The sequence below is a fragment of the Leptonychotes weddellii genome, chromosome 5 (genome assembly GCF_054177405.1).
Source record: "Leptonychotes weddellii isolate Sample4059 chromosome 5, ASM5417740v2, whole genome shotgun sequence".
NCBI classification, from domain to species: domain Eukaryota; kingdom Metazoa; phylum Chordata; class Mammalia; order Carnivora; family Phocidae; genus Leptonychotes; species Leptonychotes weddellii.
This window is the reverse complement of record NC_138373.1, coordinates 19516321-19544035: the sequence shown is the minus strand read 5'-3', so window position 1 is coordinate 19544035 and position 27715 is coordinate 19516321. Positions and strand designations below refer to the sequence as shown.

Sequence of the window (27715 nt, the reverse complement as noted above, 5' to 3'; positions counted from 1 at the left end):
GTGGAAGGGCGCCCAACTGGACCAGAGTTGAAGGTGTCGGGCAGTAACAGGGCGGCAGGAGGCGCTATGAGGTGCTGGTGGAAGGTGACGCCCAGACCCAGAGGGCGTGCAGGGTGCTGGGTGGCCTCAGGGAGGCAGCAGGCCCTGCGCTGCGCTACGGCAAGGCACAGGGTCGGACGCACCTGGGCGCAGAGCGGCCTCAGGGTGGCAGGGGGCGCTGTGGAGTCGCGGCTGGCACATCCTGGGCCTCCCGGGGAATACACCTGCGCAGGTGGGAGCGGCCCCGAGGGGGCGGGGCTCCAGGGGAGGGGCTCCAGGGGGCGGGGCCCAGCTCCGGCCCACAAGAACGAGAGGCCGCGGCGGCTGCGGGATGCTCTCGCAGTACGCGGAGCGGAACAGATCGCACACGGATCGCGCGCACGCGAGCCCCGGACTCTTCGGAACTGAGCGAGGTGAGCCTAGAGCCAGGTCGGGTCGCACGAGTTTGGGGCTTCCAGGCACCGGAGCGGCCGCGGGGCCGGGTGGCTTCTCCGACACGGTCCGCGCGGTTGGCGGCGGAGCCGGCATCAGCCCGGAGCTGCCTCCCCGGTGGCTGGGATGCTGGGACACCTTCCCAGATCAATCCGGGTCCAGCCAGCTCTCTGGCGTCCCCCACGCCGTGGCCCGGGACATAGAGCTGGGGCGATAGGCATTTCTGGGCTACTTAGGAACAAGGTCCGGGACTCCCGGGGTCCGGGGCCGCGCCTTGCCTTGTCTCGCCGCCCAGCCCCTGCTCAGCCACCTTTCTTGGCCTTGGTGAGACTTGACCGCGATTGTTCCCTTTACCTTCCTGAATGTTTTCTCAGGGGTGACTGTGGTTGCAGAAAGAAGCGAACACGTGAATCGGTGGATTCTCTCTGGCGGCTTCAGCAGACTGACTTCTGCCATAGCACAGCGTGCTATCGCTCTGTGCAGGGTAGGCAGGAGCTGCGGAGTCGCGGGGGAGGAGCTCGGGTCCCGCGCCCAGAACCTGACGCTTGGTGTCCCTGCCTGGGGCATGGGAGATAGGCGAGGTCGGGGGTGAGCCAGCGGGGCGCAGTAGAGAATCGTGGTCATGAGCGGCCCTGGAATTTGAAAAAAAAATCCTTTGAATCTTGCTATCTGTGTGGCTTTGGGCAAGTTATCTAATCACTCTGCACCTCAGTTTCCCCCCTCTGTGAAATGGGCACAGTACTAGTATTTCATATAATTATGAGCATTAAATAGGTAATGTGTAAAAAAGAGCTGCATAGGATGGCTGGGAGTACGAAAGGATCAATAAGTAATAGCCGCTGTACTTGCTGTTGTTGCCATTATTATTACTATTTGGGGAGCGGCACAGCTAGTAGCTGAGTGTGGACTCCTAAGTTCAAATCCCAGCTCAGCCACTTTATAGTGTGACTTTGGACAAACTAAACTTCTCAGGATCTCCATTTCATTTGTATAATGGGGGGAATGAGGATGCCTACCCCAGAAATCTATTGTGGAAATGAACTGAGTTAATACCTGTAAAGTACTTTGAAGAGTGAATGCTTGGTGTCAGCTATGGGTTCTTCCAAAAGGCATCATGTTTAATCAAGCAGCACAAGCTAATAGTAACCACAACTTTGCTTTGCTTTGAAGTTGAAACACTGTTTGTGTGAACATTTATCAGTTTTGTGATGAGCAAGATGGGTTCCCTTCTTTCGCCTGTGGCTTCAGTGACATGGGTGGCTGATCTACTGGGGTCAAGGTCGGTCCTGGAGAATGAGCTGATGGGGCAGAGGGACCCCAGGGATTGTCTTCAGTGAGGAGAGTTAGAGACAGGAGCACCCAGAATCTGTGATTCTAAACATTCCCAGAGGAGAAAACCTTCCCTGGGTTGCAGTTTTATTTGACAGGAAATTGAACCTGGACCCAGGTTTTAATTTTGTATTTTTTAAAATATTTTATTTATTTATTTATTTGAGAGAGAGAGAGCACAAATGGGGGGAAGGACAGAAGGACAAGCAGACTCCCTGCTGAGTGTAGAGCCCAAGGCAGGGCTTGATCCCAGGACCCTGAGATCATGACCTGAGTGGAAGTTAGATGCTTAACCAATTGAGCCACCCAGGGACCCCTGGACCCAGGTTTTTAAAACAAACAAACAAACAAACTTTTTAACTTATTTGCTTTTGGATTATAGAGAGAGAAGAGATGGGGATGAGAAATATTTTCAATGATAAAATAAGTTACATTCCTCTTGCCAAGAGGCTAACAGCATAATTTTGAGGGTCAAGAAGGCTTTTTCTATCCCAGTAAGGTCATATGCGTCTGGGAGGGAGCACTGTTGGAGGGAGGTCGCTGCCTCTGGACATCTCCCTTGCCCCCCTCTCCCCAGCACTCTTATTTCCTTTATATCATAAACCTGAAACCCACTAGCATCATAAACTTGAAAGCCTCCCAGCTTTGCCCCAGTTCCCAAATTTGGACAATATCCCATGGGGTCAAGATGGAGAAAAAGTAACTCCTGAAGTCCAGAATCCTGCCTGAAGAAGTTAATGGGGCAAACTAAAGTCCTTGTCCCAGACATAGGCCCTCTGGGGGCATGGGGACCACCCTGTATATCCTACTCCAAATTAAGGTGTACCCTACTTTGCCTCTGTCACCAATGGCAGGCACAGGAGGCAGAGTTTCCATATACCCCCCCCTCCCCCTTTACCAGTGCTCACAACGGTTGGGAGGCAGTTACACTGACTATCCAGAGCTTGGAAATTAAATAGCTCAGGATCCCCTCTTTTTCCTTCTTCCTTGAGGAGGGGACAGCACCCAGGACAACACCAGGCCCCTCAAAAGCATATATCATGGTGGAGAAGGCTGCAAGTTTCCAATCCAGTTCCTCTCCTTACTAGCGGTGTGGTCTTGCATGAACTACTCTACTTCTCTGAGCTTGTTGAAACACAAAATGAAATATATGTAGATTATATGTATATATAGAGAAAGAGACCGTATATATTTATGAGACTAATGGGAGTTTATATATTATAACCATGAGATGACTCTCCCTATATATAGACAATATATATAACATATAATACACACATATTAGTTCTTTTTATCCTATATATAGACAATATATATAACATACAATACCCACATATTAGTTCATTTCTAAAAAGAATGTTGTTCCATGTTGTAAAGTTTCTGTATCTGCAATGCATCATGTATGTTGATGAATGTGGTAATTTGCTTTCCAACACTTTCCCCCAAACAAAGCTGTTATTGAATCAAAGTGTATTCCTCTAATTAGTGATATCTTAGAATCAAGAAAATATGGCACAATGCCTGGCAAATATTAAGTGGCCAAGTGTTGTGGGCTATTGTTTAGAAGGTGCTCTAGAAACACCAAAGGCTTGACTGTAAAGAGAAGTTAAACAAAAATGAAACAGAAACTCTACTTGCAGGGAAAGCAGAGGGGAAAATCCTGGAAATCATGGCTGGGAGTGGACCGAACAGGATCTAAGTTGGCTGCCAAGCAATTCTCTTGGCAGGTTGTATTTGGCGGAAGAGATGTGCAGGGCACTTGCTCAGCAAGACACTGAGCTAGGCATGGGGCTTGGGGGGGGCAAAGGGCTTAGTGAGATAGGAATGCTGCCCTCAAGGGGGCAGGTTGAGGGCAGTGATAAGGTGTGGGTGGCCATGCTCTAAATATGGCAGAGCATGGTAAGAGTGGTGCAGAGACGGATGTGCACAGGCTTCTGTTCCAGGCACCCAGGGGAAAGGTTCTTCAAACCTGTCCAGTGATTCACAGGTTAAACCCCACCCAGCCCCCGCACGGCTGGGCTGGGGCCTGCAAGAGAAGGAGGCTGCCCTTTGGCAGCTGCTATGGCCAAAACCCCAAATACCCTGGAAAAGGGGCCGGGACCTCAGAAAGCAGACTTGTCCAGCCCCCAGAGGGAAAAAGGAAAGACGGCCTCCGAGGGCATGTGGGCTGGTGTTTCCCAGAGTCTGGCCTCCAGGGACCAGCCTGCCCTTGCGGGGGGGAGGGAGGGGAGCTGTGAGCTCACCTGCGTTTCTTCTCCGTCCCTCCAGCGTGCCTGCCCCTCCGAGTCCCATGCTCGCCATGGCTCCTGGAGAGAAGATCAAAGCCAAAATCAAGAAGAATCTGCCTGTGAGGGGGCCCCAGGCGCCTACGATCAAAGAGCTGATGCGGTGGTACTGTCTGAACACCAACACCCACGGCTGTCGCCGCATCGTGGTGTCCCGCGGCCGCCTGCGGCGCCTGCTCTGGATTCTGTTCACGCTCACTGCTGTGGCCCTTATCTTCTGGCAGTGTGCGCTCCTCGTGGCCTCCTTCTACACCGTCTCTGTCTCCATCAAAGTCCACTTCCAGAAGCTGGATTTTCCTGCTGTCACCATCTGCAACATCAACCCTTACAAGTAAGAGGCAGGAGCAGGGCTACGGGGTGGGGTCTGCGCCCCCTCCAGAGGCCGCAGCCCCTCTCCAAGGTACCACACGCCACCCCGCATACACGCTTTTTAGAAATCAGAATTTGTTGCCAACCTTGGTAAACTCCCTCTCCCAGGTTCTAAATCTATACCAAGTTTTCTGTCTAACAGCTGCTCCTGAGAATGGACTAGCTCAGGATGTGCAGGAGGGGAAGGCGGCAGGGGTCAGTTTCACTTGGAGGTTGGGCCTGGAATGGACTAAACCCGCCCCCCAGCCCAGGCACCTGCGTGCGCACACATGCACACACACACGCACACACACACACGGACACACACAGTCCAGCTCAGCCATTTCCCCTGAGCCCTGTAAGCTTACACCTCACTCTCCCCAAAATGTGAGCTGGAAGCTGACTCAGAAGTGACACCCAGGTGACTTCCGGAAGCATCTCAGCTGCCCCAAACCCTCATCTGAGTGAACCCAGCCCCACTAATTGAGATCACCGGGCTCTGGGCAGGATCAACCCTTGGTCCTGCCCTATTGTCTGCCAAGGGGCCTGCTCTAAATGGGTCACTGGAGTCCTGCTCAGGATTATTGAAAACTGATCTATGAGGCAGGTCAGAATCTGGCAGAATTTGTCTGAGCAGGTGTGGGTGTGGAGAGAAGGGAGGAGCAGGGGAGGAAGGGTATCAAAGGAAACCAACTGGTCAAAATCAAAATCAGGTCTAAGACTTATTCTCCCCCTCAGAGTCTTTTTGTCCCTCCCTCCCTCTCTTCCATCCATCCATAATCAGACAAGTTGTGCTAGAGTCTGGGGCATAGAACTGAATAACCCAACAGTCTTTGTCCTAGTGGAGCTGAGTTGTGGTGGAGGAGTGAAATATTAACAAATATAATTCCACTAATAAAATTAATAGTGAATGTTTTCACACACACACACAAGATAAACTCATGGAATCTCTGCAATAATCCCATTTCACAGATGAGAAAACTGAGACGCAAAAAGGCTAAAGTAACTGGTCCAAGGTCACAAATCCAGAACCAGGATGGGTAGCTAGACCCCAGGTAGTTTGGCTCTGGAGTTTATACACTCAGTCACCATGCTGTGTTGCCTAGTCACAGAGCAAGGGGTAGAGAGAGAAGAGAGGCGGGCAGTTAGGAGGGAGACCAGGACTACTTGTATAATGAAAATTTGAAGATGGTGTTGTGCTTCATTCCGTCCTGTATCATTCTTCTGTGTTCTTGGGGGTTGTCAAGGTGACAGTTCTACCTCACCCCTACCCAGCACTGACTCAAGGGGAATCCATGAACAGGAACAAGTGAGCTTGGTGGAGATGGACACTGTCCCCTGGACAGAATTCTAGTTAGCAGGTATTGTCTGCACTGTAATTGTCCTCACCATGGCTGGTTTAGGGGAGGTACCTGATAGTCACCACTCCAGAAATGCTGGTTGGGCCAAACTCACCAACACACCCCGAGAGCAAGCAGATGGTAGTGGCAGAAATGAAGGCATGAGAAGTCATGCAAGGGTCACACGGGAGCCTGTCATCGTTTACTAAGCCCACAGTCACTTTGGATGGGGCAAATCGTAAAAGGTTTGGTCTCCTCGGCCAAGGAGGCAGGTGAGAAGTGGGCCCAGGGCTGACACACATTGATGGAGAGCAGAGGGCAGAAGCACCAGTGCTCTGTCAGAGGAGCTTCCCCTTTCCCTGACTCCTCCTTCCCACCTTGGCAGGTACAGTGTGGTGCGGGACCTTCTAGCTGACTTGGAACAGGAGACCAGAGTGGCCTTAAAGACCCTGTATGGCTTTCCAGAGAATACGTCTCGAAAACGCCGAGAGGCAGAGTCCTGGAATTCGGCTTGGGAGGGCACACGGCCTAAATTCCTCAAACTGGTCCCACTGATGGCTTTCGGTCAGGATGAGACCGGTGAGGCCAAGGACTTCCTCACAGGGCGGAAGCGGAAATTCAATGGGCGCATCATTCACAAGGCGTCGGATGCAACGCATGTCCACCTGTCCAAGGAGGTGGTGGGATTCCAACTGGTGAGATGCACGTCCTCACAGCTGGGGGGCATGGGATGGGCTGGAGATGGTGGGTCCAGGAAGGTTTCTCCTTTGCCACTGTCTCTATGGTCCTGCCCAAAGAAATACACCCAGTTCAGGGTGAATTTTCTGCAAGCAACTAAAACTGACTCAGGCAATATTGAGCAGGAAAAAAAAAATGTCTTAGAAAGGGACCAGTAGCTCAGGGAGGTCCCTCAAAGGACAGAAATTAGGCAAGATCCAGGGATCTAGGTGGCAAGAAATGGTGGAAAGTCATTTCACATATAGCTGCTGGATTAAACTTCAAGTAAACTATTTTCATGCTTTTTGCTAAGCCATCCATAAGGACGATTCAAATTCCATCTTGGGACTATCTGATTGGCCAAGTTTGGGTCATCTAATGGCTAACAGAGAGTGAGGCATCATGGTGGACAGTCTCATCAGACTGTATCCAACAGGGGAAAGTACATTCTACCAAAGCAAAATTAGGGTGCAGACCCCTGAAGGAATAAAACAGATAATAAAGAGCAGGAATACCCACTGTTCCCTGCAGTACTTGCCTTTGTGAGGTGCCTGACTTTTCATCTCTCCTTCTTGGTCCCATCTGAGGGGCTCTGAAGAAGCAGCCATTTACCAAAATCAAATTCCACTAGTGTCCTGGGCAAAGTCAATCAATCACCCTATCTCTCCATGCCCCAGACTCCTCTGTAGGATGAGACACCTGGTGGGATGAGATCACCTCTTCTATACCTTATACCTGGCTTGCCAATTGTGAGACCTCAGAGCACCAGTTACAAATCCTGAAAAAACGGCCCTTTCTCCTAATCACTGAAACTTTTCAAAGTTTTCCTGGGTATTTTCATGAGATACGCACTCCGTAATCCCTGAGAGCAAAATCAATCCTTCAATGTCTGTCCGTTTGAGAGTTTCCAAACTCTGTGTGATGAGAACATCTGAAACATACTACAGTCTCCCTATAAGGCTTTCATTATTATATATTTAAATGCTGGTCCTCCCAACTACTCTCTGAGGTTGGGAAGGATGGCATTTTAGCCAACATTTGGTAGGTGAAATAATGGAGCCATAACGCCTTGCCCAAGATCCTGCAGAGAAATCATCTTGGAGTCTGGGCAAGCATCCAGATTTCTAGACTGCTGACCCAATAGGAAATGGCTAGAGGTGTGTGGGAAGTCAGTAGCAATAATCAACCATAGCCTGGATATCTGGAGATGCTAAAGAAACTGGTTTTTCTTCTTATCTGGTAAGCAGTCGCAGGGAGTCGTGACAGTGAGACTCTGTCCTCCTCTCAGCCCCATCTTGGTCCTTGAGGCTGATCTCTCTCAGCCCCTGGAAGTAAGAGGAAGCCCATCCTTGCTTCTGGGTGTCCCTCCTGTTCCCCCTGAGCGTCTGGTCTAGAGTCCCAGTTCCTTATCCTCACCGTCCTTTGGAAGGCCAGTGCTAGTGCCAGTGGCTTCAGCCTACTGTCTCCTCTTATCCACAGTGTTCAAATGACACGTCCCACTGCGCCCTCTACACCTTCAGCTCGGGAGTCAATGCCATCCAGGAGTGGTACACGCTGCACTACATGAACATCATGGCACAGGTCCCTCTGGAGAAGAAAATCAACATGAGCTACTCTGCCGAGGAGCTGCTGGTTACCTGCCTCTTTGATGGGGTGTCCTGCGATGCCAGGTCAGGAGAGGAGTCTGCTCCCTTAGCTCTGAGCCCCTTGCCTGCACCTACAGCTCAGCTTGGGAGGGCTTGGGAGCAAAAGATGCTCTTCTCTGACGCTGCCCTTGGGAAAACAGCTTACATGGGAGCTAGGCTCTAGAGTCAGTGAGGAAGATCGAGATGGCACAGAGTCAAAATATCCTTGAACTCATTAAGTTACTCATAAAAACAGAGTGGTTGATGGTATATGTATAACCTTGGATGCTACCATCATACACACCAATGATTAAGAACCGCTGACCTAGCACAGAGGAAGAAACAAAGGAAAGAAGGGAAGGTGGGAAAGAGAGAGGAAGAAGGGTCTGTGTACAGATGGGTGAGGTCTCAGACCTTTCTGCCTTTAAGTTAACACTCAGACCCCTGGTGGTGACTGAGCAGTGATGGGACATTTTAGAGTGTTCCTGCCTATCCAAAAAGCTTACTTCATTCTATTTAAAATATGTAAGTAGATATATTGGTCCTTATGAAGCTGAGTGATTGGAATCATGTCCACTTGAGGGTTGGGTTCTAAAGCCAGTGTAAGGACACATGTGTTGTGGTTCCTTCTCTGGAGATCATTTCCTGGTATTGGAATGGAAAAAAATGTCAAGTGTTGGCTGAGAAATTCACAAGCAGAGGAATCTGGGGGCAGACATATGGCACAAGGAGTGCCACATCAGGATGGAGACAAAGATGGGAGGATTAAGAGGGGGAACAAAGCAGAGAATAGTCCTACATCAATGTGTGTATCTGCCTGGGTGCGGGGCTTTGTTTATGGCTTATCAGACTGAAGGTGGAGAAAGTAAGTCATGTCTATTATCCATTGTCCAGAAAAGAGAGTGGCCCCATAAGCATGGCCCATCCAGCCTTCAGCTCAGATGCACAAGGGGAGTTCCCACCAAAGCTCCTTCTGACCCGTATTCTTCCTCATAGAAACTTCACGCTTTTCCACCATCCAATGTATGGGAATTGCTACACGTTCAACAACAGAGAGAACGAGACTATCCTCAGCACGTCCATGGGGGGCAGCGAATATGGTAAGGAAATCCGCACCAACAGTGAGCACACTGGCAGCAGGACAGTTGGGGTGCCCGAGCCTTCCAGAAAGGCGGGCTCTCTCCATCTAGCCAGAAACCAGGGACACCACGTCCCCTTTTGCTGCAGTGTCTCCATCAGCATCTGTGCGGGCTCCTTCTTTTTCGGTGTCTGTTTTCCTTTCTGACATCTCCTCTTTACTTTTGAGAGACAGAAAGAGATCACATCACCAGAGTTTCTTTTCCTGGAAAACCACTCTGGTTTGAGCTTGTAGCTGGAATGAGTAATGCAGGGCAGGCAGCTTTCAGATGGCCTTGAACCCAGATACGCGGAACGGGAGATTAAGGAGGCAAACATACCTTTATCTTGGTTAAGATAACGCATTCTGGAGCCAAAACCCAGCTCTGCCACTCGCCACGTGACCCCATGCAAGTTACTGCACTTCATCTACAGAGTGGGACTCATAATAATACGTGCGCTCTAAGGTTGTCAAGAGGACTTAATGTATGTATAGTGCTTTGAGTAAGTCCTGGCACACACTGGATTAGTCTGCTCAGGCTGCATAACAAAATAGCCTGAGAAACAGACATTTATGTTCTCTCAGTTCTGGAGGCAAGGGCCCCAGGGTCAAGATGCTGGTGAATTTGGTTTCTGGTGGGACCTCTCTTCCTGCCTTGCAGGTGGCTGCCTTCCTGCTCTGTCCTCACCTGGCCTTTCCTCTGTGGCAGGCAGAGAGAGAGAGAGAGAAAGAGAGAGAGCGAGAAAGAGCGCTGGTATCTCCTCCTATCCTCATGAGGACATCAGTCCTATGGGATCGGGGCTTGCCTTATGACTTCATTTAACCTTAATTACCTCCCTAAAGGCCCTACCTCCAATACTGTCACATTATGGGGTAGGATTTCAACATATGAATTTAGAGGGAGGGCAACACAGTTCAGTCCTCAACACACATGAAACACATAATCAATGCTGGTTGTGGTTGTCATTCCTCCTGTTAGTAGCATTAACACTACCATCACCAGCACCAGTAATGCCATTACGACCTCCCACCCTGGCACGACCACTGCTCTGCCACGGTGACCTTTGTAGGGCAGCCGGCAACAGACGGGCCTGGCTTACCCACAAGAGGAATTTGTGCAAAGTCCTAAGCAAATGGGACACAATTTGATATACAGGTATGCTCCCACAGGGAAAGGCAAGGTCTTGTCGTAGAGGAAAACAGCATGTGGGGGCCAAGCCTTTGCCCCTGTGTGGTCTGTATTCTTACCAAGTCTGCAAGAAACCGTAACTCAGGACATGTACTTTGGTGGGAAGAAGTAGTCTGGGAGCTGGGAGCTAAGAGTTGCAGAGTCCTGGCTCTGCTACCGATGCGCTGTGTGACCTTGAGCAAATCACTTGCCTGCTCTGGGCTTCAGTTCCTTTATTTGCAAATGGAAGAAGTCAGAATGAACTCTCAAAGTTTTCTTTTTTCTTTTCTTTCTTTCTTTCTTTAAGATTTTGTTTATTCATTTGAGGGAGAGAGAGAGAGAGCACAAGAAAGGGGAGCGGCAGAGGGAGAGGGAGAAGCAGACTCCCCGCCGAGCAGGGAGCCCAACACGGGACTCGATCCCAGGACCCTGAGATCATAACCTGCACCGAAGGCAGATGCTTAACCGACTGAGCCACCCAGGCGACCCTGAACTCTCAGAGTTTTCTTCTTTCAATCCATATAGGCCCTGCTCATTTGCTCAGCCATCCACCAAACATTTATTGAGTACCTGCTGTATGCCAGGTCCTCTTCCAGGCGTCAGAGACACTGCAGTGAACAGATGCCGTCTCTGCTCCCGTGGAGCTTGAATTGCAGTGGGGAGAGACAGATGACAAATGAGTGAACAAACACACAGACGTTATCTGCTTATAAATCCTAATGAGGGGGACGCCTGGGTGGCTCAGTTGGTTGGGCAACTGCCTTCGGCTCGGGTCATGATCCCGGAGTCCTGGGATCGAGTCCCGCGTCGGGCTGCCGGCTCGGCGGGAAGCCTGCTTCTCCCTCTGACCCTCTCCCCTCTCATGCTGTTTCTCTCTCTCTTGCTCTTTAATAAATAAATAAATAAAAAATCTTTAAAAAAAAATCCAATGAGGGCTACGAGTAAAATCAAGTAGTGAAAGGGAAGGGGGTGCTGGGGCCAGGATGGGGGTTTTATTTCAAATAAGGAGGCACCTGTGACAAGAGTTAGTTAGGGGTGAGAAGATCCACACAAGAGCATCCGGGGCACTAATAAGTACAAAAACCCTGAGGAGGAAATGAATTTGATGTGCTCTAGAAACAGAAAGAAGTCCAGTGTGCCCAGAGCTTCTTGAGAGAGCAGGGAGGACACGAGGAGGGAAACGGAGGCAGGGCTGCATCCCTGTAGGTGTGACAGCCACAGTCAGGTTTACGGATTTTATTCCATGGAATTCCCACCAAAGGGTTTCGGGCAAGGGAGTGACCTGATCTGATTTCCAATTTTATTTTTTTTTAATTTTTAAAAAGATTTATTTATTTGTCTGAGAGAGAGAGGCAGAGAGGCAGAGGGAGAGGGAGAGTCTTAGGCAGATTCCACGCTGAGCACAGAGCCCGACGCAGGTCTCTATCTCCTGACCCGGGCCGAAACCAAGAGTCAGATGCTCAACCGACTATGCCACCCAGGTGCCCCTGATTTCCAATTTTCAAAGGTCCCTCTGGCTGGTGGGTGCAGAATATCCTGCAAGAGTAGGAGCTGGAGTATGGAGAGAAGTTAGACCAGTGATCAGAAACCCCATTAGTGCTTTTCTATAAGGGTTTAAGCTCTATAAGGGTTTAAGCAGCCATAGCACTGCATGTCCCTTTGGACACTCTGCAGAATGCCCCATCTCAAAGGACCACGTGGAAATGCACGTCTTGGGCGGGGTAGCAGTTCCTTTATAGCTCAGAACTGTGGCGGTAATGCTGTTTTGGGGGACACAGCAGTGAGCAAGTCGGGCACCATCCCTCCACCCCCTCTTCTCCATGAAGCTTCCAGTCTAGCCCTGTCCATCTTTTCCTTTTTGGAAATGCCTGCATCTTGGTTTGGAGCCTCTCAAAGCGGCGGGAGAGGTAGGCTAGCACCAGGGAATGTTTAATGAGCCTTTGACCACAGTAGCCTTTTATCCTCCCAGGGCTGCAGGTCATCTTGTACCTAAACGAAGAGGAGTACAACCCCTTCCTGGTGTCCTCCAGCGGGGCCAAGGTGATTGTCCATCGGCAGGATGAATACCCCTTCATTGAGGACGTGGGAACAGAGATCGAGCCTGCCATGGCCACCTCCATAGGGATGCACCTGGTAAGAGAATGTGCTGATTTCTGTAGGGGTGGCAAGGAAAACAGATCTTTTTTTCCAAGAATAACCAATAAGGCGTGGCTTTTGGAAAAGTGTATTGGTTTCAAAAGGAAGCATAGTCCTGGATTTGCTAATAGTTCCCGCAATGGTCACTCCAGCAGTTCTACTAAAGGCTGTCTTTGTATCTTCTGTATGGATGAATGAGGACACAGGACGCCATTTTGGGAAAGAACTGAAGGAACCTTGCTTGTCGCAAAGACAGACACGAGCATTTATGGAACCTGTGCTGGGAGCAAAGCCTCAAACACTAACTATATTTGTCACTAATATAAATAGAGCAGATTAACACCTTTCTTTCTGGGTCACCTAAACATCTATGAGGCATGTAAACCACTCCTTAATCGCTAATGGGAAGTCCCTGGGCCATCGGAGCCCTATTTAGCCAATCATACTTCATCAATTTCACCTCATTCATCAAGAACCTCCTTCTTCCTCAACTCTTTGACTTTCTCTGACCTCACTGGGTGCTAAAAACACTCATACCTGTCAACAGAAGCACATCTGGGCTACAGACTCCAATCCCTGAGTCTACTATGCCCGATAGGAGCAGAAGGGCAAGGCGAGGGCCGTGCCCCAGACACTCCACTACTTATGCAATCTTCTTGTTTGCAGGACTGAGGTCTTTTTATGCCAGTAACTCTCCACCTTTTGTCTTCATTCCTTGCAAATCTGTCCTCTAGAGCAGTGGTTTCTAAATCTGACTGACCATCTGACTCAGATCCACTGAATCAGAATCTCTTGAGAGATGAGCCCAAGATCTGTGTTTTTACCAAACTCTGATGATTATTCCAAGAGGCAGAAAACCCAGGAACCTCAGCTTTAGAAAGTTGAGTAGTTCAACGTGAGAGGAGAAGCAAAGTGTGTCTTCCTAAGCAAAAGTAAAGCTAGAATGACAAAAGCTTTAGCACAGCCTTAAATGATGGCTTCATATTGGGTTATAAAGTGATATAGTGAGCACTGGGGCTTGTATATCCATCCATTATTTATCCATTCAACAAGTATTTTCTGAGCATCTTTATGTGCTGGACAGTGGGACCATATCAGAGTGTAAGACACTGTCGCTGTCCTGTTGGAGCCCAGACTCTGGCAGAGAAGATCAACTACAAACAAAAAATTGCACAAATGATTAATTATAATCATCATCAGCACTACCAAGGAGAAATGCAGGATGCACAAGAACCTATCAGGGGGATGGCTGACCTAGGGCTTTTTTTTTTTTTTTAAAGATTTTATTTATTTATTTGTGAGAGAGAATGAGAGACAGAGACCACGAGAGGGAGGAGGGTCAGAGGGAGAAGCAGACTCCCCGCTGAGCAGGGAGTAGGGCTTTTTTTTAATGGGGGGAAATGGGGAGTTCAAGGAGTGCTTTCCTAAGAAAGCAATATTTAAGTTGAGACAGCCGAGATGATGAACTGAGTACACGGTGACATTCCAGAGGAAATCTGTGGCTTCCGTGCCCCCATCAAATGGACAACCCTGGACAAGAGAAACAATTAGGATGGTTGCCTGGAACCTGGGTGCTCTCGGAAAGCACGTTCCAATGTGGGAAGTTTGTTTCAACATGAGAAGTGTTGTGTACCAACTTGGACTGTGCGAATACAGATTGCTCCTCCCCCCACAAATAATCCTGAGCCCCAAGCTATGAGACTGTGGCTTGGAAAGACTTTAGGGTACCACTTAAGGATCTGGGTCATTGATTCTTCTATTCACCAGGATTGCAAAACTCCCAAATCGGAATGGTGAACATTTTCACCCAACATTGCCCATGCAGTTTTATCTGCACCCAGAATGAGGACTTGGGATTTGCAGTATATCCTATCCTTTAAGAAATTTTTGTTACCTATCCTTTTGCCCTCTCTTTCCCTTCCACCTTTCACAGGGTCTGCAGGCTTAGGGGAGAGGATCAAGAGCTTGGAGAAGTGCAAGAACTAAGGAATTCTGCCCTCTGATTTCCTTCTCTGAGCTTAGAAGTACCCACCACTTTGTTAAGCAAATGGTTTCTTTAACAATGGTGGGTTTTGTGCTATACCTCATTTGAGATGTAGAAAACCAAAGTGACAGAGCTAGGTCCGTCAGCTCTCTTTCTGATTTATGAGCATTTGGAACAACAAAAAGTAATCTTGGGGATTAAGAGGTCAACATGAGGTTACTAAGAAGCAGTCCAAACAAACTAGACTTCCTTCCTTTCTTATTTATTTTTTATTTACTTACTTATTTTTCTCAATAGGCATGTTAAGCTGGTAGACACAGTCAGTTAAATTTTTTCCTTCATTCAGTGAGGGACTGTGTGTCCAAAGCACTGGAAATTCAGAGATGAATACAACAAGACACCTATCTTTAAAGATCTTATCTGTAAGACCGCACAGCTTTGTGAAACAGTTCCCAGCTCCGTGGGAACAGAGATATTCAGTCTTGTTACCAGGCTCAGTTCTTAGAACATAGTAGATGCTCAGTAAATAATGCTGGATGGATAGATGGATGTATGGATGGATATACAGATGGTGGGGAGCCCAGACTGTTGGTGAGCAGATGGATGTACAGATGGTTGGGAGCAGCTGAAGCTGAAGGCTTCCTAGCTGATAGATTCTTGAAGGACAAGTGTCAGGCAAATAGTTTCCAGAAGGGCTAGTCCAAATAAAGGGCAAAGCAATTACAAAGGGGTCACAGGAAGGATTTTAAGCTGAGTGGTGAAACTTCTTGAGAAATCTCTTTGGTTGAAGTATAGTCAAGATAAAGTAATTAAGATAAAGTAATCAAGATACTGGAGGCAGCAAATTGACAGTAATTCCAGAAAGAAAAGATGAGGCCCTTAGCTGAGGCAATGGCTGTAGGGATGAGCATAAGTGAATGGATTTGAGAGATATTACAGCATGGAAGCAACAGGGCTTGACAACCAAGGTCAGTGAGGAAAGACCTCACTAAAAGGGAAGTTAGATTGATATTTAGATTTTGGCTTGGGCAGTGGGGTGGATGGAGGTGCCAGGCTCAGAATTAGGGAATGCAGTAGGAGGGATAAGTTTGTGGGGGAAGATGATCACTTCGGTTTGGGACATAACCCAAGTTGTTGTGCCTTTGGAAAATCAAGGTGAGAATGTCCAGAAATGCTATGAACCTGGAGCTCAGGAGAAAAACGGAGGTGGGGGTTGGGGTAGGCATCTAGCATAATTCTAGACTTGGAAATAAATGGCATCACCCAAGACCTGAGACAGAATGCAAATGTGTAAGGGCTGAGCAGAAAGAAAATGGAGAAATAGGGGCGCCTGGGTGGCTCAGTTGGTTAAGCGACTGCCTTCGGCTCAGGTCATGATCCTGGAGTCCCGGGATCGAGTCCCACATCGGGCTCCCTGCTCGGCGGGGAGTCTGCTTCTCCCTCTGACCCCTCTCCCTCTCATGCTCTGTGTCTCAAATAAATAAATAAAATCTTTAAAAAAAAAAAAAGAAAATGGAGAAATAGAGGCAGAGAATGAGGAGCAGAAGCCAGAAAGAATTGGTGTCAGATAAATCAAAGAAGAGAGTTTCAAGGAAGGTGTGAACCAAAGTGCCAAATGCTGCTGAGAGGTCAGTCAAGAGAAAGGGCAAAAGGTGTTCTCTGGGTTTGGAAACCAAGAGATCACCGGTGGTTTTTGCCAGACCAGTTTTCAGCGGAAGAAGTGGAACCGAAACCAAAGTACAATCAGCTGGATCATGAATGGGAGATGAGGAAGTGGGCAAGGGAGAAAACTCACCCAGGGTGGTGTGGGGCCAGGTCTTGGAGAGAGGGGAGACTTCACTGTCATTGCAAACCCTACTGTGCATTTTTATCTTAAAACACATGCATACCTCTTTTCACAAGCATGTGCATAACAGGGACTAAGGACCCAGAGTTGCACTTTGGTTGTGTAATCTCAATGTCTCAGTTACCTCATCTGTGAAATGGATATGTTAATAAAAATGTGACTTTATAGGCTAATGAGAATTCAATGAGTTGATTCATGTGAAGCACTTGGAACAGTGCCTCATATGTAGTAAGTGTTCCAAAAATATTGGCTGTTACTGTACTTTTTATTTTTAAGAAAAGAGATGTGAAGGAAAGGAAAAATATGTTTGAAGCTAAAAGAGAGGTTAGGAAAGTTCTTCTTATCCTTGGTGACACTTTCCTCCTTTATGAGACATTGATCTCTTCCATATATATAGAAAAAGTACTAGTTATTTGTCATATGTGTTGTAAATATCTTTCCCAGTTTGTGCATTCCTTTCAGTTTTCTTTATGCTACTGTTTCACATGCAAACATTTCAAATGTTTACATGGTCAAAATCTTTGTTTTCTTCTTTAGTCATTATGCTTATTGGGGATTTTCCTTCCTTGAGATCAGATACTGAGCTGAGCTACCTTCCAGTTATTTTATTATTTCACTTAATACTTTAACTCACTAGAATGTTTTTTCTGCAGGATGTGAAGTAGAGATAGAATTCACTGCTTCCTCCAAAGAGTCAACAGTAGTCCTAACTTCATATATTGCGTAATTATTTTTTTCTCCATTGATTAAAAGTATAAATTTTGCCATATACAAATAAATTTTATAATTTATTACAATATAAAAACAGAACAAAAGCAAAAAGAGAGTTAAACCACCCATAATTCCATCTAGGGCATCATGCTGCTGCCTGAGCTTTTCCCTGGCATAGTTCATACCTTTAAAGAGGTGAGTTGGAGGGGCGCCTGGATGGCTCAGTCAGTTAAGCTCAGTTAAGCTCGGGTCATGATCTCGGGGTCCTGGGACTGACCCTGCATCAGGCTCCCTGCTGAGCGGGGCCTCTGCTCGGCCCTCTGCCACCACCCCCCCTCATTCTCTCTTTCTCTCTCTCAAATAAATAAATGAAATCTAAGAAGCTGAGGATTCCTGTGCAAATGTTGGCCTCCCTCAGGATTCTAAGAAGGAAGCAGATAAGATCTGGTTTGATAAAAATGGGCCTTGTTGCCCAGGCATATACTCACATAGACTTAATCACACCTACATATACTCATGCATGCACACACATACACACATCTCACACCCACACGTATGCACCGACACGAATGTGTGCTCACACATGTGTACAAAACTTGCATCCATTCACATACATATGTACCCATTCTCATTTTTGTATCCCTAGGGGTCAGGGACAGATCAGCAGTTCTGAAAAACTGATGGTGGAGGGGAGAGAGAAAGGGAGGGAGGGAGGGAGGGAGGGAGAGAAAAAGAGAGCGAGCCAGAGAGGGAGCACTACAGTGCCCACCCCATCTGCCCTACCTCCCCACCTCCCAATCCCACCCTACCCAAATTGCTTTAGGAAGCAACCTGAATAACCCAGGGGCTCTGAGTTCAGTAAGCATTGTTATAGAGGACTGGGCCATTGAGGCTCAAAAGCATAAAAGTCAAAAGATGATTTCTGGAAGTGGCCCATGGGCTGGTCCTCCAAGTAGAAGGAGCTCCAGCCACCTTTGCCAGCTGCACACGGCTTATCCAAGTAGACAAACCCTGTCACCTAGATGCCAGGGTCTTGTACTCCCTGCCCCCCACCCCCACCCCAGGCAGGTAAAGCCTGTAGCTGCCACACGCTGGGCTCTGCGGACAGCTCAGCAGTTCTCAGGGGCTTGAAGGAACATCTGCCCAGGGAGCCTGCAGCTTAGGGGAAGCTTAGAGGGTGGCACTGAGTTGAAGTGCCCTCCAGGGAAGCCACGCTCAGCATCTTTGTACCCCAGTGCCCAGCCAGCCCTGGCATGTTCTAGAGACTCTAAATCTGTTAGCCACCCAGCTATTGGAGGAATGAAGTCAGTCTGTTTATTTTGTACTGACACAGAAAGATGCTCACTCTTTATTGTTAGTGAGAAGGGGAGATTTCAGGGCAAAGGGAATGTGTGAGTTCATATTTGCCTGTCCGCTTGTCTGTCTGTCTGTCTATCTGTATATCTGATATCGGATCTGCTCCTCTCCCAGGAAAGAGAGGAGACCACATGGTTACTTTCCCCTTTGCTTCTGTTGTTTAAATGTTTTAAAATGGGCACTGGCAATTGCCCTTGAGGTCCCTGCAGTTAATTGAGGGCCACTAATGGACAGCAGATGGATTACAATACAAACAGAAGGAGATTACAGCTACTTGAGATGTCTACATTTTCCACCTAGGTCAAACTCCTTGATTCCACCCTCTGTTATCTTTCTGTCTATCTGGCCACTCTTCAGTGGAAAAAAAAGATTTTCTTCCCTCCCACAAATCTGCCATCAATTTCCCCTTTTCTCCCACTCTCAGAAAAACAAAAAAACAGACAAAACAAAAACAAAACAAAAAAACAAGGAACCTGGCTATAAGCTGGTCACAATTTATATTCAATTATCATTGCCTCCTGGGAGACATTATTCTTTTTTTTTTAATTGGCTTGTCTGGATTGTTTATTTACAGTGACAAATGTTAAACTAGAGCCAAACTTAGTAAACCACAATAAAACATTATTTCATAAGGTCTTTGAACTGTGAGTTACGATTCTCTCACCTCCTCTGATCAGGGTATCATTCTACTCCATGGGGCATTCCTTGGCCCTCTCTAAGAAAGTCAATTTTTCCAAGTCAACTTCTGGGACCAGAAGACAAGAGGGTAGGAAATGGGTCCTTCCCTGGGAGGAGAATCCCACGAAGCACACAGCCACTGCTCGTCTTTTTTCCCCCTCCTGTGCCCTCCCAGTGGATTCTCCAATGGCTTACTACCATTTTGAAATCCAAATCCAAATCCAGATTTCTCAGCATGGCATAGGAGGCTGCCATGATTTGGCCTTGACCTCCCCCTCTGGCTTCATCTTTCTCGTGCTGCCTTCCAGCCACCCTGGTCCTACCCGACGTCAGCCTTTGCTGCGGCTTCTGCCCTATTCCTTTCCTCCACTTCTTAGCAAATCCACCTCTTGCCATTCTTTGTGGAGCCAACATGTCCCTTTCTCAAAGGCATCCTCCTCAATCACTCTTGGAAAGACTGCACCCTTCCCCCCAAGTCCTCCAGTCCCTCTTCCCAGTTTCACTGATCACTAGCCATAATTATCCAAAATTATCTCATGCATCTATTTGCCTTTTGGCTGTCTGTCTACCCCACTGGAAAGTAAGCTCCACAAGAGCAGGGAGCTTGTCTCTATTGATCATTGTTGAGTCCACAGTGCCTAGAATAGCACCAGGCACTAGTAGGTGCTTGAGAAATATTTGTTAAACGAAGGACTAAATGCTCAGCTCCCAGGGGTGCCCCCGTCTGGGTCCTGGGGCCGGGTAGGGCTGAATGCGTGCTGCTGTGATTACAGACGGAGTCCTTCAAGCTGAGCGAACCCTACAGCCAGTGCACGGAGGACGGGAGCGACGTGCCGATCAGCAATATCTACAAGGCGGCATATTCCCTCCAGGTATGGGCGGGAGGGGGCACTCAACCCTGGATTGTGGCCTGGACACAGGAGACAGTTATCTATAGGATGGGGTGTGTCTGCGACCAGGAACTCTGCTGATAATTCCTGGGGTTCATCCAAAGACCTCAAGAACAAACAACGCCAGTTGGTTCCAGTCCTCTTCAATCCGTCTGTAACCAGAGCTGAATTGATTGATTGAGGTTTGCATGGAACACAATGTACAGCTGAGACAGGCCTGCTTCCTAAATAGGTCTTGGCAAGTGAGGGACAGGAGAGAAGCAGTCTGGGAGAGGCGTTGGCCAAGGGGTTGGGAGCCTAGCTTCTGGGCCCCCTCATGGCCCGCGCTCGATGATGTCCTCGGGCAAGTGATGACATCCCCAGCAGTCACAGGGGGTGGTGGGATTGGATCAGGGCCTGCTAACTGGCAGCCCCCAGGCCCCTTCCAGGCTGCACACCTAGTTTTTTTCTGGCCTGGATGGTGTTTAAAAGTCACGGAATTTCATAAGAAAACCCAGATTTCCAGCTTCTCTTGAAAAACAAGATCTGGCAACATCGGGCCCACAGCCCTGCGGTATAAACAGTGGGTGGAGTTGCCCCGTTCAAGGAGCACATGTTGTCCTTTCCCATAGTCCCCACCAGCCCCTAGTGTACCACCTCTATCACTGGCCCCTGAAAGCATTTGAGTTTGCAACCCTTGAGTGCGATCATCCGTTATGCCTTCTCTTACATTCTGGGAGTCTGCAGTTCCCCTCCTCCTGGGATGCTCAGAGTTAATGAGAATCATCCCAGTAGAATAAAAAAGATCAGGTGTTCCTACGCACTGAGTCCTCTAGCTTACATCGGAACTGAGCTGAGAGGTGGTAGGGACGCTAAGTGAAGAGAGACAGTCAAAAAATGTCTACTTATAGTAGAAATACAATCAAACTGACTTCAAGACCAAAAGGAAAGGTCAGCTCATTGGAAAGATACTCCTGGATAAAATTTAGTGAGAGGCTACCATGGACAAACACCTTGCATATAGCAATTCATTTCCTGCTCACAACAACCTCGTGAAGTAGGTACTGTTATACTTATTTCAATGGTGAAGAAACCAGAGAAGTTAAGGAACTTGCCTGAGGTCACACAGCTGGGGTGTGGCAAACCTGGGATTTGAACTGGAGTAGCCTGCCTTCAGAGCCCTTGCCATGAGCTTGTATGCTATAAGCTTTGTGGCTATGGTGGTAGCTTATGATCTCCCAGGATCCCAGGACTGGACCTGAGAACAGAAAAGTGAGGGCCTATGTTTCTCTCTGTTTCTTGGCATCTGCTCCGATGTCCCCCACTCCCCTGGGTCAGCACTCAAGTCATTGAGAAAGGACCGCCCCCGGTCCAGCCCCATCTCAGCCTGTTCTCCACCTCTCAGTTAATCTGAATTCTCAATCACTTTTCTACCTGGGTCCCTTTGGCGCCAGGGCCAACCCTGGCCCAGTCCACTGGGGCACATTTATGCCGTCCGCCAAGGCTGTGGGAAGCCGGCCCCCTGGATGCGGGTTGTGTAGGGAGGGAGCTCTCTGGAGTCCACATTCGAGGAGGTTAAGGGAACCCCTGGGTTTCGTCTTTCAGATCTGCCTTCACTCGTGCTTCCAGACGAAGATGGTGGAGAAATGTGGGTGTGCCCAGTATAACCAGCCTCTACCTCCAGCAGCCAACTACTGTAACTACCAGCAGCACCCCAACTGGAGTAAGTGAGACCCGCCCCAGGAGTGGGGTCCGCCCAGCCCCAGCACCAGCCTGTGCTAGGGCCTTTTGTAGGATGGAGGTATTGATGGAGAGATAAGAGGCAGAGTTTTACTCCTGTCCTCAAGCCTGGCTTGAATTCCACTTTCTGATTAAGGACCAAATGCTGAACCCCAGCCTGTGCTGAGAGGTTGGCCACCTCTCACAGCTCCAGGAGGCAGGAACCACGGATGGTACCCTTTCACGGAACAGATAACTGAGGCTCAGGATGGTTGAGCAACTTGTCCAAGGTCACCCAGCCAGGGAGTAACAGAGCTAGACTCGAAGCCAGTGCTGCCGACCCCCCAGCGTATGTCCTTAACCTCCACAGTATTCTGTCTCTCAACATGACAGAGCAGCGTTTGTTTCCAGAGAATAGGAAAGGGGAGGAGAAATCATTACAAGGAGACTCTGGGGGCCCCATGGGTGACCCCCCCGAAGGGCACTGTGGCCCCGAAGCTCACACCGTCCTCTGCCTTGTCCCCCAGTGTACTGCTATTATGAGCTGCACCAGGCCTTTGTCCGGGAGGAGCTGGGCTGCCAGGCGGTGTGCCGGGAAGCCTGCAGGTGAGTGGGCCTGGCAGGACGGAACACACAGGGCTGGGCGGGGCCAGGCCTCCCGCACTCACTCTGTGCCCCTCCCCCCCTTAGCTTTAAGGAGTGGACACTGACCACCAGTCTGGCACAGTGGCCATCCGTGGTTTCCGAGGTAAGTTACCTTGCCCCCTCTTTCGGCTCATATCCTCAGCCCGGAGCCTGATGTCCCACCTGGGTCCTCTGGCTTCGGGGAGAGATGCACAGGGGAGGTCAGGTGGGGGGCGGAGGCTAAGAGGGGAGGCGCATGGGCTGGCCCTGGGCTCTCTAGACATCCCCAGGTCATTCCTTATTTCTCCGTCACAGAAATGGTTGCTGCCCATTCTCACTTGGGACCAAGGCCAGCAAATAAAGAAAAAACTGAACAAGTAAGCAGACCCCCGCCTTGTTTCCTCTTTCTCCACTGGCCCTGCCAAACCCTCTCTTGTTTGTTCACTCATTCCTTTATTCAACAAATATTGATCAAGCTTGTGTCCGGAGCCAGGCCCTGCGCTAGGCCTGGGGCTCTCAAATGTTTTGACCGTAACCCACAGTATGAAAATGGTTTTCCATTGAATATATAAATGAGGTAAAAGTCTCATGGAACAGCACTTCCTTATGATGTACAAAGCACTCAGGCTGATCTTCAGATGCTGCAAGCTGGTATAGCCAAACCAACTGTTCATATCCATTCCGGTGATCATGGCACCGTTCGGAATGATCAGTGCCCGTATCAGTTGACAAAGAGTTTGAACATCTCTGTGGCTTCGATGTGATATTTCCTATCCTGTTTTGCTTTGTCAAAGGTACTGGTCATGGCCTAGGAAACTGATGTCGTGGCTTCCTGATGTATCTTGACCTAGTTGGAAAAATACTCCTCTGAGCCATGCAGCTTCTGATCCCATTTAAATTTTCCACATCGAAATTCACTTCCAAGGGAGCTTTAGCAAAAATCAGGCAGGCCAGAGTTCAGGGAGCCCAGGGGACGGAGATGAAGGTGTGAGAGAGGGTGGGGGAATTGCCATGTGACCTCACATCTCTCTGGGCCCTTCCCACCTCCACGGGGCCCAGCACCCAGGCCAGGCTAGCCTCCCACATTTAGTGAATATCCACTAGGGGCCAGGTGCTTGTGTGGTGTTGGGGGTACCACGATGACCGAGCAGACATGATCCCTGCCCCCAAGGGGCTTACGGTCTAGTCATAAAGATAGACTTTGACCAAGCGTTGCAAACTATTAAACCAAGCATTGCGAGCCAGTGACCCCTAGATCAAATCCAGCTCCACAAAAGTAACCCGTTACTTCTGGCTTTCCTTGAAAGATCAGAAGTTCTGGAAATAGCAAACCTCCGTTCTTCATAGCACTAAAGAGCTGAGTAGCAGTTGTCCCTTTGGAATAAGCATGGGCTTTCCAGTTTGCCACAGTCTTTACAGCGGCTAACAACATGGGTTGTGAAGCCAGATTCATCCAGGTCTGAATACTGGATCTGCCAATTACGAGCATTGCGTTCTTGGGCAAGTGACTTAACCAACCCGGGTCTTGGTTTCCTCATCTGTAAAATGGGGACAATGAAAACATAGCTAGCTAGGGTTGTTGTGAGCATCAAACAAGTGAATTTACAGAAGCTCTTAACAGTGGGTGGCAACACAGAAAGTGTCCCGTAAATGCTGGCTGTTATTATGGTCATTGTCATTTCCTTACACCCAGCCTACCTCGCTCGAGTACATTACCTGCATGTCTCCTGTACATATTTGAGATTGCAATCAAACAATCGCAATGTCAAGGTTTAATGAAGAACAGGGTGCTAGGGGAGTATAGCTGGGTGGACTGACTTAGTCTGGAGGGTAGGAAATGGTTTTGGAGGGAATGATTGGCCTGAACAACCAGGCCCAGGTTGCGGATATGCTCTAGGGTACAGAAGGAGTCTCAGGGGCCAGGTTCTAGGATCCCCGGGGAGCTCAGGGCCTGGGCCATGCTGGGGGCTGGGTAGGAGGAGACAGTCACGCTGAAGGGTTGGTCGTCTGGTAGAATGCAAAGGCGCCCGACTCACCTTGGCCCTGACTGTTGGAATTTCTGCAGGACAGACTTGGCCAAACTCTTGATATTCTACAAAGACCTGAACCAGAGATCCATCATGGAGAGCCCTGCCAATAGCGTGAGTAGCTTCCTTCTGGTACCTGTCTGGGGTCTGCAAATGTGTCCATTGGCCCAGCCTCCGGGGCAGAGTCAGATGCCGGCGATTCAGTCTGAGCTGGTAGGGCTGCGACGGGCCATTCAGGCCTGGGATCAGCGTAGGCAGAGGAAGAGGGGACTGGAAGCCCTCCAAACCCATTCAGGGCCAGCACTTGCCAGGGGCTCCCTTGGGAATCGGAGGTCCCTGCATGAGACCAACTTGGGAGGAGGGGCCCTCTTCACGGTGTGGCTTGACCTCCCTTGCAGATCGAGATGCTTCTGTCCAACTTCGGTGGCCAGCTGGGCCTGTGGATGAGCTGCTCTGTCGTCTGTGTCATTGAGATCATTGAGGTCTTCTTCATTGACTCCTTCTCTATCATTGCCCGCCACCAGTGGCAGAAGGCCAAGGAGTGGTGGGCCCGGAGGCACGCTCCCCCCGGCCCTCAGGGCCGGGACAACCCAGGCCTCGATGTAGACGATGAGCTGCCCACTTTCACCTCCGCGTTGCGCCTGCCTCCAGCCCCAGGGACCCAGGTGCCTGGCACACCGCCTCCCAGATATAATACCTTACGTTTGGAGAGGGCCTTTTCCGACCAGCTCACAGACACCCAGGTACCAGCTGAGTCCTGAGGCAGGGAGGTGAAGGGAGATACAGCTGGGACCCCCAGCCCCGGTCTGAGAACTTAGACCCTGTCACTCTGTCTCCTGCACGTGGAGGGGACCCTTGGCACCCCCCTCTGGGATTTTCAGAGACATTGAGGACAAGTCTGCTTTGACCAACAACATGGGGCCTGGGTGTGTGCAGGAGACCCATTGACCCCTGCCCAGCCACCCTCTCAGCCGTCCAGGGTGACAAAGAGCCGGCCGCCCATCTGTTCCAGAGAGAGATAGGGGTCGAGGAAATGGTGCCTGGCCAGCCAAAGGCCGGAAGGGAAGCCCGACAGAGCTTTCATCAGATCTTGAGAGAGAAAGACTCCTCCAAAGCCCCAAGCTGGGAGTTTCACCCACTCCTCCGGCCTGGGCTGGGGCCCAAGGATATGACCTGAAGTATCAAGGGCAGATAACCACTGCCTAGTGCCAAAGCCAGGAAGAAGCACCAGCCTCGGAGCTGAGGCTGTGAAGAAACTGTTCTTAGTTTTTGACACTGGGGCAAGGTCTCTCCTCTGTGCCCTCAGGCAGGGAGCTGGCCCGAGGTCCTTGGAATGTGTGTGGGGGTAGAGTGCAGTGGGGGGAGGTCTGGGGATGTGACAGGAGGTCCTCACTCTGGGAGCAGGGGTGGGTCCGTGTTCTGGGCAGCTAAGCCAGTGCCCTGGGCCCCTTATCCAAGCAAAGAAAGGTCTGCAAAAGGGCCTTGCTGGACACCCCAGCAAGTGGTGGCCCAAGGCACAAAGGATCATCTGATAACTCACCTCAGCCTCTCTTCCTCCCAGGCAGCCACCCCCACCCACGGCCTGCCCCTCCCCAGCAAGCCAACCACTGCAGACGACCGTTTCTATACTCACACTTTCCAACACGACAATACCTAACATGTATTAAGCACAGAGTAGGCGTTCAGTGTGAGCTCAGCAACAGTGTGCTGGGTGCTGTTCTAAGCACTTACGGAGACGAGCGTTGGGGACAGCAAACTGCAACCCATGGGCCAGATCCTGTTTTTGCTCATGACCTAGGAATGTTTTGTATTTCACTTTTCCCAATGGTTAAAAAGATCAGAAGAAGACTCTTTTGTGACTCATGGAAATTATACAAGATTCCATCTTCAGTGTCCATAAATAAAGTTTTATTGGCACACAGCCATGCCCGTTCATTTACATACTATCTGCACCTGTGTTTGCGCCACAACGGCTGCCATCCCTGTAGTTGCAACAGAGACCCTAGGTTCGCAAAGCCTAACATATGTATTCTCTGGCCCTTTATGGAGAAAAATCTTCCAATCGCTGGATTAAGCAGGTTTGATTATCCCATCGTACAGATGAAGAAACAGGCACAGACAGGCTAAGTTGCTCACCCCAGCTGCCACGGCTAGAAAGTTGCAGAACTGGGATGGGAACCCAGGCAGTCTGACCCAAGAGCCTGTGCACTCTAATTCCATCACTTGGCATCCAAGCAGTGTCTGTGCCTTTTGAGGGTGAGGCTCAGGTCAGTCCAGGGGGGAGGAGGGGAAGCTTGGCATCTGGAGATACGGAAGAGGGATGCCCTTCATCCTTGGGTGCAGAGAGGCCTGCATTTCAGGCCTGCTTCCAGCACAGGGATGCTTGCTAGTGGAGGCAGGAGTCGTGGCCAAAGAACGGGCTGTGGGCCCCTCCCCGGGCCCAGGGACACCTGGTCTAACCTGACTCCAGGCCAGTGGCTGCAACAGCCATCTCTGCCCCTGCAGTGGCTCCACTGGACCTCACTGGGTGGGGCGCTGTGAGCAGGCCCGGCAGCCAGCAGGGAGTAGGTCACTGTGACCGTGACCGCAGGCTGGCTGTGGCGCCCCTGAGGAGTGGGCTCAGAAGCCAGGGCCAATGCAGGAGAGCATCAGGTTACAGAGGGTGCGAGCCTGGCTCCTGTCCTTACTGGGCTGGGGTGGCAGCAGCCAGCGCGGACAGGAAGTTGTGTCGCCTGCCCAGGCATGGCCGAGAGGAGCTTCCTCACCCTCCTCGGCACCCCTTGGCAGGAGGGGTGGGGGCTGTGTCCTCCGATTCATGGAACTGACCGGCCTCAGCATGATGTCATGGGCAGGAACACTTCCAGTGAGGCTGGCATTGCTGCTGGCTTTGTCAAAGGTGAGGCCAGGGGTGCCTCGGTGGCTCAGTCGTTAAGCGTCTGCCTTTGGCTCAGGTCATGATCCCGGGGTCCTGGGATCGAGCCCCACATCGGGCTCCCTGCTCGGCGGAGAGCCTGCTTCTCCCTCTCCCACTCCCCCTGCTTGTGTTCCTTATCTCTCTCTCTCTGTCAAATAAATAAATAAAATCTTAAAAAAAAGTGAGGTCAGGGGCATCTGGAGTCAACAGCCACCCGCCCCGGGGAGCACATGCTCACAGCCTAGGACTCCAGCCAGCTCCCTCCGGCCTGGCTCCCAACCCCAGCGCTTGCCTGCCTACAATGCCAAGTGCCGCCCTCTCTCTTTCTCCACGCGTCGTCCCAGGCCGGGTACCAATGCCATCATCTCCATCAAGCCTTCCTATACCCTCCCTTGCCCCAGGAAGTTGGAGCTCCCTCTATTCTAGAATTTTCATCCCCTGATAGAATTTT

At 49.9% G+C, this 27715-nt stretch overlaps 1 protein-coding gene across 1 annotated transcript; it reads left to right on the top strand.

The window, feature by feature from the left end:
- The first annotated feature begins 324 nt into the window (after positions 1 to 324).
- Positions 325 to 27715, top strand: SCNN1G (sodium channel epithelial 1 subunit gamma). The gene is made up of 13 exons (XM_006730804.3): positions 325 to 452; positions 4069 to 4416; positions 6159 to 6468; positions 7970 to 8160; positions 9112 to 9215; positions 12370 to 12533; positions 19885 to 19983; positions 21586 to 21703; positions 22227 to 22305; positions 22390 to 22447; positions 22639 to 22700; positions 24389 to 24464; positions 24749 to 27715. The coding sequence occupies exons 2-13, from the start codon at positions 4091 to 4093 to the stop codon at positions 25109 to 25111; spliced, it is 1950 nt and encodes a 649-aa protein (XP_006730867.1). The 5' UTR covers positions 325 to 452; positions 4069 to 4090; the 3' UTR covers positions 25112 to 27715.